The 12,941-nt window shown below is 34.7% G+C and overlaps 1 protein-coding gene across 2 annotated transcripts; it reads right to left on the bottom strand.

Moving 5' to 3' along the window:
• Positions 1–1,721: 1,721 nt before the first annotated feature.
• Positions 1,722–11,164, bottom strand: LOC122281579. Of its 2 annotated transcripts, none has more exons than XM_043093192.1 (10): positions 10,881–11,162; positions 10,522–10,667; positions 10,338–10,402; positions 9,123–9,163; positions 8,845–8,933; positions 8,639–8,752; positions 8,258–8,335; positions 7,325–7,390; positions 6,512–6,592; positions 1,722–1,975 (listed from the first exon to the last, which is right to left on the bottom strand). In XM_043093192.1, exons 1-10 carry the CDS (start codon positions 11,044–11,046, stop codon positions 1,841–1,843), a joined length of 981 nt encoding a protein of 326 aa, XP_042949126.1. In that variant the 5' UTR covers positions 11,047–11,162; the 3' UTR covers positions 1,722–1,840. The 2 variants fall into 2 exon arrangements, with proteins under 2 accessions (XP_042949126.1, XP_042949127.1); XM_043093193.1 differs by lacking the exon at positions 1,722–1,975 and adding an exon at positions 1,987–3,868 and having other exon boundaries at positions 10,881–11,164.
• Between the last annotated feature and the right edge of the window lie 1,777 nt (positions 11,165–12,941).

The raw sequence follows: 12,941 nt of genomic DNA on the forward strand, positions 1-12,941 counted from the left end.
TAATTTTTTTTTTTTAAAAATTATGTAAGATTTGTATAATTTAAAATTGAATTAATTACTCTTAAAATAAAAGCAATTTATCCATAAATAATTTATGTGTGTTTATCGTTAACATACATAGAACTGCTACATACACAAAAAAATTATATAAAATAAATCTATAAACTAATGTGGTTTCATGAAATTCATTATATTTATTTTATAAAAAAAATAACTTTATAATCTAAATTACCATATCAAATCATATCAGTTTGTAAGTTTATTTTAGCATAATTTCTTTGCAGTTAAAATATTTTCATAATCATATAAATAGAAAAATTTGTTTAATAATAATACTAATATCTCCAAAAATTAAGAACTTATCAAGAAATTAATTTTTTTTAAACATCATGCAAATTATTAATATAAATATTCTTTGAAAAATTTAAAATTATTTTCTTTTTTACCTATCAAAAGAAATGTTTTAGATATTTTTAACTTATTTTGTGTTGAAACTTTAGAATTTCAGTCACAATTAGCATACATCTATTTTTATATATGATTGTTTGTTGTTTTTTTGTTCTTTTATTATGTTAAAAAAGTTGGTATTTCACCTTTCAATATTGTTTAGTTTAAGATGAGGATGATGCATGAGAGGAGGTAGAGCGTGTGGCATCCACGAAGGAACACAACCATCTTGGCTTCTATTACAAGGCTGAATGGGAGAGAATATGGTATTTTGTAGTGCGATTTCTAGGCCAGATTCGATGTCATCCACGAAGCGTGTGTCATCCACGGGGGAACATTCACAAGCACCCACACCAATCATTCGCCCCCACCAGCACATGTTTGTCTTGACCTCTGTTTTATACCTCAACTCAACAACTATAGGGTATGGAAAATGAGTTTTGCTATTTATAAGCATAGTTGCGCATTAATCTGTGTACCAATAATGATTTATTCATATTTAAAATTTAAATTAACACTGTTTTCAATAAAATTTACTTTTTGACCAATCACATCACATTAGTGCACAGATTAGTGCACAATTATACTTGCAACTATACTTTTCCATGGAAAATATTTTAATACACCAAAATTATATATAAATAAATTCATAAAATAATATGACTTACTATAATATGTCATATTATAAAATAATTTTTATTATAAAATAAATCTAACAGATTCTATAAAATCATATTAATTTATAACTTTATTTTATATAATCTCTTTATGTCTATAATAATTTTATATCTTAAATAGCCATCATCTCTTTTTATTTTCACTTTCAACGATTACATGAAAGTAGCTTTCTTATGTGTTTTTAGAGCTGTAAATTTGTTGAAAACGTAATGGAATGAAAAAAGATTCGAACATTTGTTTATGATTTGAAGATAAGTAATCATATCTATCATCTAAATTCTCATCATCCTCCCATTATCCCATAAAGTGACATTAAATAATTAGAGACTATTTATTCTATTTTACTTATAAACCTATCATCTATCATCTAATGCCACATTAAATATTCATTATATTTTTCTACTCTTTAAGATATAAAGTAAAAATTATAAAAAGTCTCACCAAATATTTTTTTGGCTTTTTATAAAAATGGTTTTCATTTTTTGAGGTTTATGTAAAAATAATGAAGTCCAATTATGGGTAGGTTTTTTTGTTATTATCTTGGAGGGGGGATGGATAACCATTGTGGGTGAAAATACATTTGTGAAAAAGGACAATGAATCTGAAAAGTGATGAGATTTACCAAAATCACAACCATCCATGATTAAAGTCTGTATATCTACATAGCAGAGACACGTCCAAAATGAAGGATCCAATTAACCTATAAAATATTCTGTTAATTATGTTTCTGATCTTCAGAATCTTGGGTTCTTGTGCAGCCAAGTTGATAACTGCGAACTTTTATTCTTCCATCCAGTGCAAGAGCCAGCAAATCATATTCCTCTACATACCAGAGCTCGGATACTTCTGCCTGAAATATATTTGAAGGCCAAACGCACCAGACGAGTTTGCATTCAAAAAGTCAGTAAAAGAATTAAATAAAACAGTGTACATAATCACTTGCAGAACTATGAAATATAGATTTATGTGTCTGAATGGTGTTCAATGTCCAGACTTCCAAATCAACTGCCTTTTCAGATAAGTTAGAAAGGGCGCCCACCCACCCATAAAGAAAATATGAGAAGTTTAGCTAAAGCTGGGGAAGATTTCATACGACTAATCATTGAGGTCATTCTTGAACCAAAAGGGAAAGCAGCTTGGTGATCATACATAAGTACATTGACAAATTTGCATCCACGTTATTGTCAACAAGTACCATGAAAAAGTGAATGTATCAGACTCTGAGAAGTTGGTGTGATTTGCCTCTACAGATGCAAAGCGCATTTGAACCTTATATCCACTATCACCAAACTTTTACCTAGAATAAAAGGTACTTGATATAGAGCAATTATACAAAGCAGACCCTAAACTTCTTTTGCAATGACCATTACTTTTTTCAGCAAGTGTCAAAACATTTAGGACCAGCCTACAAGCCTAATTTCAGAAACAGGTCCATAAACTACCAATGATATTGTGCACACTTATTTCAGAGTATTTGCCTTCCCTCCTAAATATAATCATTATAGTGACTGCTAGAGCATACACTCAAAACCACCAAGAACCTTTGTGTAACTGTGTTAACGAGTATCTTAATATATTTCAAAGAAAAATGGGAAACCATACATCTGTAATCCATATGTGTTGCAACCAGACCATGATATACAGAATGGCCCAGATTGATGGTGAAAAACGGATTGCTAATGGGTTCTTTGAGAATTTTGAAGGCAAGAAGAGGACTTCTGAATGGTGTAAAAATACAGAAATTGCACAAGTCGTGCACATTAAACTCTTCTATAATGAGCATCAAGCAAGCCACCACAAAGCTTTGCTTCACACCTTGAGTTGAATGTCTGTTGAGTGGCTCTTCTCGAAGGTTTGTAAGACTTTTAATATGAGGACTTTCAATAAGGCATTCCTTGGGAAAAGGTTATGGAGGTACCATAAGGAAGGGGAGTCTTTATGGAAGACTATTATTAGGATGAAGCATGGGAGTTTGCAAAGGAGTTGGTGTTCTAATGAAGTGAGATATGCACATGGTTTGTGGAAGAATATTAGAAATGGATGGAAGGCTTTTGCTCATTTTATTAGTTTTGGGGTTGGTGATGGATCTAGGGTCAGTTTTTGGCATCACTTTTGGTGTGGTGATTCAGCTCTTAAGACCATGTTACCCTCTCTCTTTCGGTTGGCTATTAATTAGGAGACCTTGGTGCCTGAGTTGTTGGATTTGAGCCAACCGAAGTGGGTTTTACATCGGGTATTGGCTTAGAGAGAGCTGAAATGGAATGCCCTCTGCCACGTGTCAGCATTATCCCTGAAGAAATGATGGCTCCCTCACCGGAGCTAAGTGTAACACTGAGGCTTGAGGGACATGTAGGGTTTGCCGAAGTGGCACAAAATGGATCGTTAGGGGGTGACACATATCCAGTTCTCGCCAAAGAAACAACAACACCCATGTCGGAGGTAGAAATTTGTGGGTTTGCCGCCAACCCAGAACCTCCAATGGTGACCATGGCCTCACCACTCATGACAGAGAACCAATTTGTCGGTATCTCTTCAGGCATCTTGTGACAATAACAAGGGTTCTGTTGAGGAGGTACAGCATTTGAATGCAAGGGATGGTGTGGAGGAAATTGTGGGCTTGTCGTTGGTGCCTTGCAAGCAGGAATGTTTAGGGCCTAGTGTACAGCTTGGAGCTAATTCTGGGGAAGATGTTGTCCCCATGATATCTCTTCCTCCGTTAGCTAGTTCATCATCGGATTGGGTTCTGCAAAAAGTTACCGAAACATGGTAGTGTGTGGGGATTATATGAGGATTTGACGACCAATTCACAACACTACTCACTGTTATTGAGGCAGGTTGCCTACTTGAAACAAATCAAAATTTAAGAAGAGAAGGGAGTAAAGAGCATCTTACTTGGGCTATCAACTATGACACTAATGGAGGTAGTTCAAGTTTAGGGAGGACTAGAGAGAGGGCATGAAGCCTTCCTCCATCCTTGTAGGAACGGGTGCAGTATTAGTTTCAGGTGTAGTATGTAGAATGTAGCTTCTAAGGGAGTTTAGGGTGGTGTCTTAGTTTTGTGGAAACAAAAGGTTGGGGTAGTTACAGTTGCTTTGCTGCGGGTAGGAGAGTTTTGTCCCAATTGGGCTTGGTGTATATTGGATGGACTTACTGGTCATTAGGAGTACTCTATTATGGGCTAGGTGTTCTCTCTTGTATACACCTAGTCTACTTGGTTACGCCTATTGATAATTTTTTTTTTTATGAATATGGTTACGCCTATTGATATTAATAAATTTTTACTAATAATAATTAAAAAAAAAATATTTATGATTTTTAAAGTTTATTGTATTCCTTGAATTTTGGTAATAATGTAGTGGACAGGATGCTTTGGATGAAGACAGGGAGTAGGAAGAGTGGGGTGTCGGTGAATCATCTTTTACTTCATTGCGAGGTGGCAAGGGTATTATGGGTGGAGATCTTTAACAGAACAGGTATTGCTTGGGTAATACCCAAGAGGGTGGTCAAGTCGAATGTTGACGAAGATATAAGGTTAATTGACAAATTGCAGATGTATGGAGGATGATTCCTCTATGTATTTTGTGGTGTTTATGGATTGAAAGGAATAATGGAAGTTTTGAAGATAAGAAGTGTTCTCCGGATGAGCTAAGAAGTTTATTCTTCCATACTTTATTTCTTTGGGCCTCATCTTGTGTTTTTAATGGAGCTTGTTTTAATGGCTTTCTTGTATCACTTTCTAGCTCCTTAGTTGTGTAACTAGGTGTATGTTGTTCGTGTATCTCCTATGTACTTGGGCTATGCCTATTTACTAATATCAATAAAATGTTATTTTACTTATAAAAAAAAAGGGTTTGTGAGACTCTCAGATTCTTAGCTAAGTGAAATTTCGGTTGAATGGGGATGGTCAGATGGAGGTTACCAATCAGACTCTTGAAACAGATCTACAGTGCTTTATAGTTCCGAACCTCATGTATGGATTGGTTGAGTACCATAATCAGCATTTTCCTATAATACAAGTTGTCACTCAACTACTGGGAAGATGCTATGAATTATTCTACAGCGGATCCCCACCTAATTAATCACTTATACTCTGGGCTGCATGTGTGGAGTGAGTCGCGACCTTAAAAGAAGTCAGATATCGCCATAAAGATGCTCAGGCATGCATGAAATTCATTTCTGATAAGCATAACAGGAGTGCGTTTTGAAAGTTGACTATTGGGTCTATCTACAGTTGCAACCATATAGATAGGCTTCTCTGAAATTGCACCATAGTCTTAAACTTGGTCCTTGCTTATCAGATAGTTGAAAGAGTGGGTGAAGTCACTAGCCAGGCTCTTCTGGATATTGATTATTCATCCTGTGTTTCATGTTTCATTACTCGAGCAAAAGTTTGGCGAGAACTTCACCATTCAAGAATTTCCGCTGGCCAGCCATTCAAGTGACCAGCTGTTCCCAATTCCTTTGGTTGTCTTTGAGACCAATGTACTATGTGGAAGAGAGAAAGTGCTTGTACATTGGAGTGGCTTATCATGTTGCCACAACTTGGGAGACCCTGGGGGACAAGGTCAGGCATGAGGGAGGAATGTTATGGAAAGGGTTGCATGGGAAATCAAGGGGAGAAACTTGTGTGCATGGGACTTTAAATGAGGCTTGTGCAGTTTGTTGTTGGACGTGGCTTATCTGAATAAAGTTTCAGCTCCTCCTTTAATTGAATTCATGTTGGCATAGAGTTGTCTCCTAAAGATAACTATGAATAATCATTCAGTTCTAATTGTCTTTATCTTGTCTGCTATGGTAACTTTATAAAGTTAAAATGTGCAATTAATAAAGTATCTTGAATCATTTTCCAAAAAGCATTATCATTTGAGGCCCAGGTTTCTGATTGAGCCAAGATAATTTTAAAATTCCGATTTCTCCTAAATTTCCATTTTGGTTTGAACTCTTTACATTATTGAAGTCCTCCAAGGCTAGATTCAGCCACACTCAAAAAAAATTCGGCCACACTCATTATTTTTGTGATTTTCAGTCAACAGGATCCTTTTGAGAGTGTTTACTTTATATTTCTGTGATCTTGGAAAGTGTTCTTTGGGTTTCACAAAAAAGTTGTGAGATATTTGCTAACTGCATCAGTGCATCATCCATGGTATGCCAAATTCAAAAGGACCCACCATGACTAACAAGAGAAGGTTGCTTGGTCATACAGTGCAGAGTCCTTGGTCAAATGTTAGTATTTTTCCAATTACATGACAAAATTCCATCCAGTCTTATCTTCTAACACAAACTATTGCACTACATGCTACTAAAAAAGCAACACCTGTTCAGCTCCAACTATGTAACCAAAAATTTAAATAACAACATACTACCACAATTGAATATAAAAACATACCTTAAATCCTCGGATTTGATCGTTTAGTCGAGCAACTAGCTCATGGAAGAATTGGACTTCATCTGAAGTTTTATGCAGCTCCTAAATATGACAAAGTCACGAGAAAATCTTAGAACCAAGCATATAAAACAAAATAAAGAATATTCAACTCATCTTCACATGTCAAATGAAAAATTCCTTGAATTCTAATTTGGGAGAGGAGACCAAAATGCCAGATTTTCCAAGACACTCACATAAACTTCTTATCAACAGCTAAGTCATGATCTGTAATGGTACATATATAATTTGAATTTCAGCCATTACTTCTGTCTTTTTCTCACATAACATGTTAAAAGAATCACCGTTACCCTTAAACTAACTCTTTTTATTCATATATGAACAGAAATGGGCTTATCTTTTGCAAGTTAGCTTGCACATGCACTTTTTCATTGATGTCTATTGTGATTTGTATGGTATGGCAATGACATGAAATATATATGTGTGTGTGTGTGTTATATATATATATCATAATATATATATATATATATCATAAAAGGAGCATTTGTTTCAATATGAGTCTCCTAAATTTAGTGACTTTTATATATATATCATAATATATATATATATATATATATATCATAAAAGGAGCATTTGTTTCAATATGAGTCTCCTAAATTTAGTGCCAAAAGTCACTTATTTTCTGAGACAACAAAGGTATGTATTTTCAGTTGGCTGGAGTTGCCAATTTTCAAAAATTGCAAGTGATGCCATTGGCCAAGTAGTATATTGATCTCAACATGACGGAAAAAGTCCAGATAGAAAAATGTGTATTACCATTGGTGATGCTTTAGGGTGTCCTAGAAGCCTTGCAAATGATGTGTGAAGAATAGCAGCATCATACTGTGCCAAGAGAAGATTGGAGATGAGCAGATGAATGATAGTAACCACAAACTCTTCATTTTTTATATTGCCATTCAACTTGAGGATAAGCCTTCAAGTTGGAATCTATCAATGCTATGGAATAAGGAACAAAATAATGCCAGGAAATGATAGATATGACCCACCATACAGCAACGAGTCCAAAAATTGAATATATCACCACTATTTTAAAACTAAACTATTTATTAAAAAAAAATTTAAATTAAACCAACATTATTGGACACATTATCATTGTATTATGCAAAAACACTAGGTGGTGGTTGACCTGAAAAAGGTTTTCCTTCAGGGAGATGATAGAGAAAATTACGCTTTCCGGAAAGAAGCCTCAAATGACATTTTTCAAGTTTTCAGGATTTGAATCCCTGTTAATTTCCAGGATCCTCTCTCTCTCTCTCTCTCTCTCTCTCTCTCTCTCTCTCTCTCTCTCAAATATGTGTGTGTGTGTGTGTTTGAGAGTGTGTTTCCAAATGAATATTTAAAAAAAGAAAAGAAAAACTCAAGCCAATGGGGAGTATACAAAAGAGTCCACAAAAAGACAGTTCAAACTTCTTGAAATGTAAAAATTTTTAGACAGGCCATATCAAACTTCTAGGAGGCCTGACCAGCATCCAAAGCATTTGCTAGCCATTAAGACCATGAAATAAGAGGTCCTATAACGCTGCATCACTCACAACACAGTTACAATTGTCTGTCAATATATTACAGCCAATGTCCTTGTAAAACTATCCAATATTAGGTGTTGAAACCTCAATCAGCCATTCATACCTCAAACCATTGATTTCCTTCTAAGAATTGGGCAGGACATTTAGAGATTCATATGGTGCTTACAAGTTGCTTTTGTGGCGCATGTGGAAGTGCAGTCCTCAAATTGGCACGAATGGTTAAGGGATCGGTCCCTGAGATTACCTAAGTCAAATTAAGGATTAAACCATTACAACGAAATATACTCATAAAAATAAACCGTTACAACAAAATAAACATTGCTACTGTATTCTTAGAAAAATAATTCTGTGCAATGAGGTAACAATCACCCACTTACAGGAACAGAAGGCTTGTAAGATCAGAAAATTTGAGGTTCATGTTTAAGAGCATGAATGATAGATAAAGTTATGGTGAAGACATGAAAAATTGATACAGCTTCATTGCAACTCTATTTAGATAGACATGAATTATCATAAAACAGATCGTATAAAAGTCAGAGAAAGCAACCTGCCAGCACCCCAAAAGCACACCAGTTGAAGTTAAAACCACCCTATCTAAAACAATTTTTAAAGGGCAGAGAGCATCTGCAACAGCGTGAACAGCCCTTGCTTCCACTTCTATCTGAGAAAAACAAAAGAGGCAGAAGAATTAATTCAATACTCCTACAAGAAGAATAAACTAGATGCATTAAATCACTCTAGAAGGCAGTTTACCTCATCTTCAGTAGCAGGAACAGGTGCAACATGATGTGAGGCATGGAACATGCTAAAGTGGTACAAACTGGAATTCTGAAACCAGATTGCTGATCAAACAATAAATAAGAAGGCCACCAAAACAAGGAAACAAATAAACAAACCATAGTTTGCAAAAAAAATCATGAAATAGCAAACTACTCCATGTTATTATGGTTTAAAAGCAATGATTAACAAAGAGACCACAACTCAAGTGTCAAAAGACACAAATGTGAAAATTTTGTAAGTTAGCAGTTTACCTTTGTCAAAGTATGAACTAAATATATGCTTTACAGCCTCCCTGTGCCAAGAAAACATGTATTGATTTAAAAAGAAATGAGAAGAAAATTATTTGGCAAGAACTCCAAGGAGATTAAGATGCTAACGTAAAAACTAATTACAACTGTAATATTTGGAAAATATTCAGGAATGATATCTAATAATTTTTTCCCAACAGTTACAGTATCATAATCATATGCACTTTGTGTTATTATGAAGGTTAAACTGAACCTTTGCATTCAGAACCATCAGAGCTACAAAAAATTAGTCTCATAAAAGTAAAACCCACATTTCAACAATCCAATTTGCATGCCCCGGAGTGGGATTCATTATCTGATGAGTTTCGAGATTGGTATCGAAAAATTCATCAGGATTGGATGAATTCTAACCATATAATTCTCATTCCTTTCCTATAATCTCATAGATGAATGAAAACCAATCAAAAAATTTGCAGGGAAAAGAACTACACAAATCAGATGGCCACAATTCATAAGATCATTCACATTTTCTGCATGTTAATCCCATGAATGGGATGAATCAACTATTAGGCCACAATGTTAGCAATTAGACTACTTATCCAAACAAAAAATTTCATAATTAGATAATAAATCCATTCAGTTATGATGATTTTTCCCTGAAGGATAACTCCTAATTATAGTAGATTGGAAGGTGGTCAAACCCTTTCTATAACTAGCCAACAAAGGATGACAGCCAAAGATGTTGATCAACAGCAGGCTCACTTATTAGCTCTTGGCTTCTGGTTTAAGAACTCCTGGGCCGAGAAGCACTCTATCCCTATAACAGGTCATATATTAGAGGCCACCTTAATATAACTGAAAAAGAAATCGACATGATTGGATAAGTTTAGCCATCTCAACTTCTATGCATGTTGGGGGAGCCTTAAGAATGTTCCAAAATCATTCAAGTGAGAATGTTAGGTTCTCATCATGCTGATTTATTATGTTGCTTGCTTTCACACTGTTTTCACTATCTTGCCACATGTAGAGGAGAGGTTATTGTTGGATATTGCGTTTAGGTTTAGTTTCTAACATTTCTAATTCTTCATTGATTTTCTTGGCTGACAAGCCAGTAATATATAATTTTTTTTTTTTTGATAGGTAATAATATATAAATTAAAGATGGAAGGAAATACAACAAATTGTAACAGCGGAGATTATGAAGTAAAAAATGCTTACGAGATGGGCAACGAATATTTTGTGCTCAGATACAAAACATTAGCCCGAACGGGAGGGTTTGCTTCCTATATACACATAGAGAGATACAACAGGCATGCCATCAGTTGCCACTCAAATAAAACAAGAAATTAATTGTGCGGACTTGGTAAATAATCTGAGCACATACTTAATAAACGGCACATACTTTAAGTACAGGTGTTACAGATCCATCCTTCAAAGTGAAAATATCCGAAAGTGACAAGGACTGAGATGTTTCACCATGTTGAAGAAAAGCCGCCCCCTTCTCATCCAAATCCCTCTCCATCTTATCGTACAATTTCGACCTTTGCTCTACACTCAAAGAAACAGAACCAGGTGTAAGTTTCTCCCAAGTAAGCAGGGAGCTCCTACGTCTATTGTGCACCCCATCTGACACTCCGTAATTGTGATCGAAAGCGATATATTACTGAATAAAAACCAATTGCGCACTAGGGTTTGAGTAATCATGGTTAAAAGAATTTAATTTTCTAATTAGGAAAAATGCCACAGACATTGAATTGTTACCTGAAGGAGGAGGAGGAGGAGGAGCGGTTGGGGGTTGATAAGGAGCGGAGTTGTGGAGGGCCATTCGGAAGAGAGAGTAGAAAAGGAAGAAGGAGGTGATCCAGATCAAAGCTACGGTTTTTGACTGGCTCCACCGATTCCAATTCGGCCCCCTCGGCATCACCATTCTCTCAGATTATTTATATTTTATACTGTTATTTTGACATCCATAAAAAAAGAATCACTGCATTCGGTGGGTATTCTTCGGTGACTCTGGCAGCACTCCGCAAGTTGCGGAGTTGGATCAGAGTCCAGACGACGACCATGATGTCGTTTCTGTGAGAATTAAATCGGATTGGTATCAATACTAATTTACCGACTTCCATCAAAAGTCTCAATCAAGATCATTTACATCGGATCACTCGTAAAATTTTCTATAATTTAATTAAAAATAATATTTTTTAAAAAATTTTCTTAAATTCTATTCATATTTTAAAAAATCCTACATTTTAATCTTATTTTCTATACTTTCTTTATTCTATTAAAATAATATTTCTCTATTTTTTTATTATTTTTTTCTCACTTTTATTTACAAACTTAATTACTTAATATTTTTTTGTTATGTTTTGAATTATTACTCTAGTAAATATTTAAAAAAAAAATTAAATTATTTTTTTATGGGTATGATAATATTTTTAAACTTATTTTTTATATTTTTGTAATTATTTAAATTATTTTTAAAATTAATATTTAAAACTATAACAAATATGAATATGATATAAAGTATAGACGATTGAAAAAAATAATTTATTTTATGTATTAAAATAAAATATTGATAAAAAATAGTTTAGGAAATAAATAGTAGTTTCCCAAATATGGAGAATCACTGTTCATTATCTAAACTTTTTCCCTAAAATAGAGATCTGGATATAGGGGTATTTTGATCAAAACTGTATAATAAATCTCAAATTATAGAGAATCCAATCCTTTGGGGCACCGGATGTGAATGCTCTAAGAGAATATTTTCAAACTGGACTATCCACTTTTCTTCAAATAACAGACACTAATAATAGGATGCCACGTAGAGATCACATAGGGCCAACCATGTGTTGCATTTCAGAGCATAGCCTGAATCCCTCTCTGTTTCCCCCTCTCTCTCTTTCTCTCCGTCTCTTCTCTTTCGAAGAAAGCCTTTGAGATTCAGGCCACTGAATCCTTACTCTCAATTTGCTACTCTGTGGCCCAGATGCTCACGATTTGCTTGCTTGTCAATTATCAGGGCACATATAAACCATAACATTGGCTTATTATCAGGCCAGAAAGGAATACATTATAGAATTCTCTTTCTTCTCAGAAACTTTGCATTCCATCTTCAATGGTAGGAGCAACACAGCCACTTTGTTTTTCCTATATTTTCTCCCAACCTTTTTATTTTTTGCCAAGATTAAAGAGATACTTTGTTGCTTCTTAATCATGTTTTTTAACACTGAATACATGACATTAATATATATATATATGTTTTCTTGACAGGATTGCAGTAGTTACAGGCGCAAACAAGGGGATTGGTCTTGAATAGCAAAGTTCGACCCTTTTTTTTTTTGCCTTTAGACTAAAACAAGAAGTTATACTAAAAAAAAAAAAAAAATATGGTTACCTCCCTTGTTGCTAGGTCTATTCCTTCTTTGGGATTTCAATGAATTCCGTTTTCCAATGATGGGATTTCGTGATCTATTCTCGAAAGGATTTCGCACTGGTTTAGGCTGGATATTCTCCACCGGCGTAAGATGTAAGGCGGTGGGGACTTTTCCGTCGAATGGAGGGAGGGGAAGTCGAAGAGTTTGTATGGAAGTTTTCTGAAATGAGGCTCATCAGTCTAATGTTATGGTGTGTGCAGGTGTAGAAAACATTTGTGTGAGATGCTTATATGTCCATTTTCTATTGTGTCCATTTATCTCTATGTATCTAACTATCCTGCCCAAAGAGGGACTGCTCAATAAAATACAACTTCTAGACAGTAATAGTATCTTCTCCGTTTGACTTGAAAATATAAAACATGTACTTTCCATTTCTATACCATGATAA

The sequence above is a fragment of the Carya illinoinensis genome, chromosome 11 (genome assembly GCF_018687715.1).
Source record: "Carya illinoinensis cultivar Pawnee chromosome 11, C.illinoinensisPawnee_v1, whole genome shotgun sequence".
Taxonomy (NCBI): Eukaryota; Viridiplantae; Streptophyta; class Magnoliopsida; order Fagales; family Juglandaceae; genus Carya; species Carya illinoinensis.